Raw genomic sequence first — 4,115 nt, forward strand, 5'->3', positions numbered from 1 at the left:
TTTCTACAAACATCTCACTTGAAGGCAATTGGTATCAATCAATTACGATTGTTTGCTTGCAATATTTATGCAAACGAGTCTTTTGTGTTCTTGATCTTGATATTTGAGTGACTGTAAAAGATTTTCAGCCATAGACAATGATCATCCTTCAAGTCACATGATTTTTAAGTGCAAAAAAGAAGCTTAGAACATAGGATGAATCATTTCGCCAAGAACAGAGCCTAGTATATCTCACGTATAGACATGAAGCTTCGTCCGAAATGACACAGCGTACAAATGTAGACTTACAGATGTCAAAAATGAGATTGTGACGCGCTACAATATTGATGAATCGGCCGTCTCGAACCCAGAAGTGGATTCGCCTCACCAATGGGAAATGCCAAGCACCAAGGATGAGGCAATGTTTTACAAATTGCACTTGTCATCTACTTTTCTCTCCACTGAAGCAAATGACGTTTTACTTACGGACAAACAAGTGTGCATTTCAAGCAGAAATTTGACTTGAGGTTATGCAGTGACAATTTTGAATTAGATTGTGTCTCGTCAGTGTCTATACTCTACTGATTTCTTCTTAAAAAAATAAAAAACCTTTTCCGAGGAAATGTTTCATGGCATTCATTTTACGCGTAAAATGATTTGTGTGCTGATAAAAAAGAAACAATTCAAAATTTACCTCTGTACAATATCAATCAAAGTCTGAATGTGAAATCTTGTTCAGAGCCTTGTGTAGCTTCGCCAAGTCTTTTAAAGTGACAGTATTACTTTCAATAGAGTTCACATCCTCTTATAATGATACGGCATTGAAATGAGCGATATTGTCTAAGTTGAGTGGTGCATTTCTCTTAGATTACCAGTTCGAGCGAGAGAAGCTATTTTCGACGGATCGGCGGCCACAAACTATACCGTACAGCAGGAAATTAGGCGACGCTCTCCAATACATAACACCAAATAGACTGGCATAAATTACACGCCACTCCAACAGGAAATTAAACGTCACCACTGGTTCGATATTAGAAAGTTTTGCATGCGCAATACCCGCAAAAGACATGTGATAGCACACTACCAGGTCCATCATTCATTCACTGCAGTTATCTCTGACTTTTTCATTTGATGGTCTTGTTTCCTGTGGAAACTCACAACTTGCTCGCCCCTTTTCTGAGGAGAGATTTTAAGCTCGTCTGTTTCAAGACATTCTATTTCATCGCGAGAGAGCTAGACGAAATATAGAGAACATGGATGAGCCAACAAGCACCGAGTATGATAGCCTTCTTGAGTCTAACGGTTCCAATGTTACCAAACATGATCTGACATGTCACTTGCCTGTAGCACATCCGGTAATAAAGGCCTTTATCGCGCTCTTGACGATTATCATTATTCTGTTAGGGGTGTTCGGAAATGTCTTGGTCTGTCTGGTGGTGATTCGGAGACCAAAGATGCGAACAGTCATCAACATCTTTATTTGCAACCTTGCCGTTTCGGATCTTCTGTATACTTTACTCGGTTTCCCTCTGACAGTTACTATGGCCATGAGTTACGTCTGGGTGCTGCCCAAAATCTTCTGCCAGATCTCGGTTGAGTTACCTGCTCTTACCATTTTTGTCTCGTCCTTCACACTTACAGCTATAGCCGCTGACCGCTTCTGTCTTGTTGTGTACCCACTCGTTAAGCCGATAAACAAGACTCGCTGTTACATGACACTAGCCTTCATCTGGATCAGCAGCATTGCTCTCACCCTACCGATACCGATTCACACTGACCTCATAGACTTCTCTTTCGCGTATGACAGAGTCGTGATCATCTGCCAGGAATATTGGCTTAATCTGCAGGCGCGAACGCGATATAGCATTGCAATGTTTATGATCCAGTTTTGGTACCCCCTCATCCTCGTTACCATAGCCCATACGTGCATATCTGTCAAGCTTAGCCGCAATGTCCGTCCCGGAATGAGGGGGCGAGAGAGCGAGTATCGAGAAAATCGCCGACGGCAAAGGATGAACCGCATGCTATCGGCCGTAGTGGTAGTGTTTGCCGTCTGTTGGTCGCCATTTAATGTATTTTTACTGCTTAATGAAGTTGGAGTTGCAATCCCCTGCGTTTGGACGCTAATCACACAGATGATTGCTGGAAGCAACGTGATTATGAATCCCATCCTCTATGCTTGGTTGAATGATAACTTCCGCAAAGAATTCCATCGCATTTTGCCTTTCCTTACCTGTCTGGAAGACCTGATACCTGACGCAGGTAAGAGCACAACAGGTGTCGTATCCGGGTCAAACGTAAATGGCAACCTGAAGCGTAGAGGTCAGGAGATGGGCACTGGAGGTACGTACCTCCAACCAACTGCGGCCGAAAGCACTGCTTCTACTCGTGCAACCCCTGTACTAAATACACGAAAGCTACCTGTAGAAGACACAAAAATGTAAGTCGCTGCGCAAGATAAAAGACTAGCTTTGCTGCTAATTGCATTTTGAACGTTTGTTGTGGACGCGTAATCGAACGTTTCAGTGAAACAGTGTTCATATGTTTTCCCGCTCAGTGACGATGCCTCCTGATAATCTTGCCACAGTCAGATTAATCGCGTCTAGTATTACGCCAAAAAGAAAGTGGTATATGGTATAGATGGAGCCACATAATGTGGATGAGACGAGTCATAGTCATGATCACAATAACCCTATTACAGGAACGGAAAATTCATCTATTCATGATTGTGTTTCAAGAATATGGAGAGGAGAAACCCAACGACTATATTGGATCTGTGGACTTTTGATCAGGACACACCAGGCATAAGACGCTTTAATTCGAAACAACTGTTGCCTTGGAAATGTCGATAAACAAGGATCATGAAAGCGAAACGGACACGTCACCAAAGACTAGTGAGATGTTTCTACAATATCTGTGCGACCACATCTCTGCAGGGGTAGTCTTTTATTTGTTTTCATGTTAATTGATGATATGATTTCTTCCCCCGATCAGTACACACTGATTTATTTTGAAGCCATTTCTCACAGAACAAAAAGGATGGAAGGTCAATTATTCAGTAGGAATCAATGGCCCTGATTACACAAGTGTATTGCAGTTATCATCACCTATGACTGGTGTCTCTTAAGGCATTAAGAGCGAGGAGATCGAATCTTCTCGTCTCGGGAGGAAATCTTTTGTGTTTCTTTTGTGGTTTTATCTTTGACGATTGCACCATATCCTGTTATTTGACACTGTAAGAAATGCTGGTCATTCAAAGTTTTAATGTACAAATTTGACTATTCTCTTGTATCTGATCATTATATTGCTATCGTAGCAGGCATTGGCAATTACAATGTCATCCATGTCACGTTGATGTTTGAAAATATCAGATTTTCAAACGATTTCAAGTAATGAGACATTGATGACAAATCTCTAAACTAGAATTCATTAGAGAAGCAAATTACATTAAGGTCTCACATTGCTTGAAATCTTTCCAGTACATTTTGAAGCGGAAACCATGGAATCAGAGTATCACCTTCAGGATATTTAAAAAGCAGGAAATCAAGTAAGCCGATTTGACTTGATGCATTATATCACGTTAGGGCTTTGGTATATTCATTAAATAGCACCAACGTCATAAATCTAGAAACCATATGTGACTTGCTACATTATTCTATAAGATTTACGTTGATAACGTCTTGTAAGAGCTCAAGTTTAAGAGATATTTTCAAACTCCGAACACTTATTTTATAACTGAAAAAATGCATCGTTGTACATGTTAACGAATTTCGCTTTTTCTTCACTGAAATCTTCGTTGATCATTTACAGATTTCACACTCGTTTAATGTTCACGTAGTACATAGCCTGTAATATATGTTAGGAAAGAAACTTCAATTTCTTTGAAACGTATACATATTGTTGGTTTAATGTAGATTTCCTTGACAAGAGATATTACAGACATTACCAACTTAAAATGTATGTATAGAAAAATTCTGTGATTTGTATTCATCAATAGAATCAATGACTTTGTTTCGGTTTCTTCATCTGAAGTAGAGGACAATGTTCTGATTGTGTTTGCTCAGCGTCATTTGTTGAATATAATGTCAAATTCACCATGAAGAATATTGTCATACATGTACTACATGTATAGTATC

The 4,115-nt window shown here is 39.9% G+C and overlaps 1 protein-coding gene across 1 annotated transcript; it reads left to right on the top strand.

The window, feature by feature from the left end:
• The first annotated feature begins 594 nt into the window (after nucleotides 1-594).
• On the top strand, nucleotides 595-2,607 carry LOC139724320 (QRFP-like peptide receptor). Its single transcript, XM_071635465.1, has one exon. It carries the CDS (start codon nucleotides 1,233-1,235, stop codon nucleotides 2,421-2,423), a length of 1,191 nt encoding a protein of 396 aa, XP_071491566.1. The 5' UTR covers nucleotides 595-1,232; the 3' UTR covers nucleotides 2,424-2,607.
• Nucleotides 2,608-4,115: the final 1,508 nt, after the last annotated feature.

Source organism: Diadema antillarum, unplaced genomic scaffold, assembly GCF_040938485.1.
Source record: "Diadema antillarum isolate AM-2024a unplaced genomic scaffold, OU_Dant_1.0 scf00000211, whole genome shotgun sequence".
Lineage (NCBI taxonomy): Eukaryota > Metazoa > Echinodermata > Echinoidea > Diadematoida > Diadematidae > Diadema > Diadema antillarum.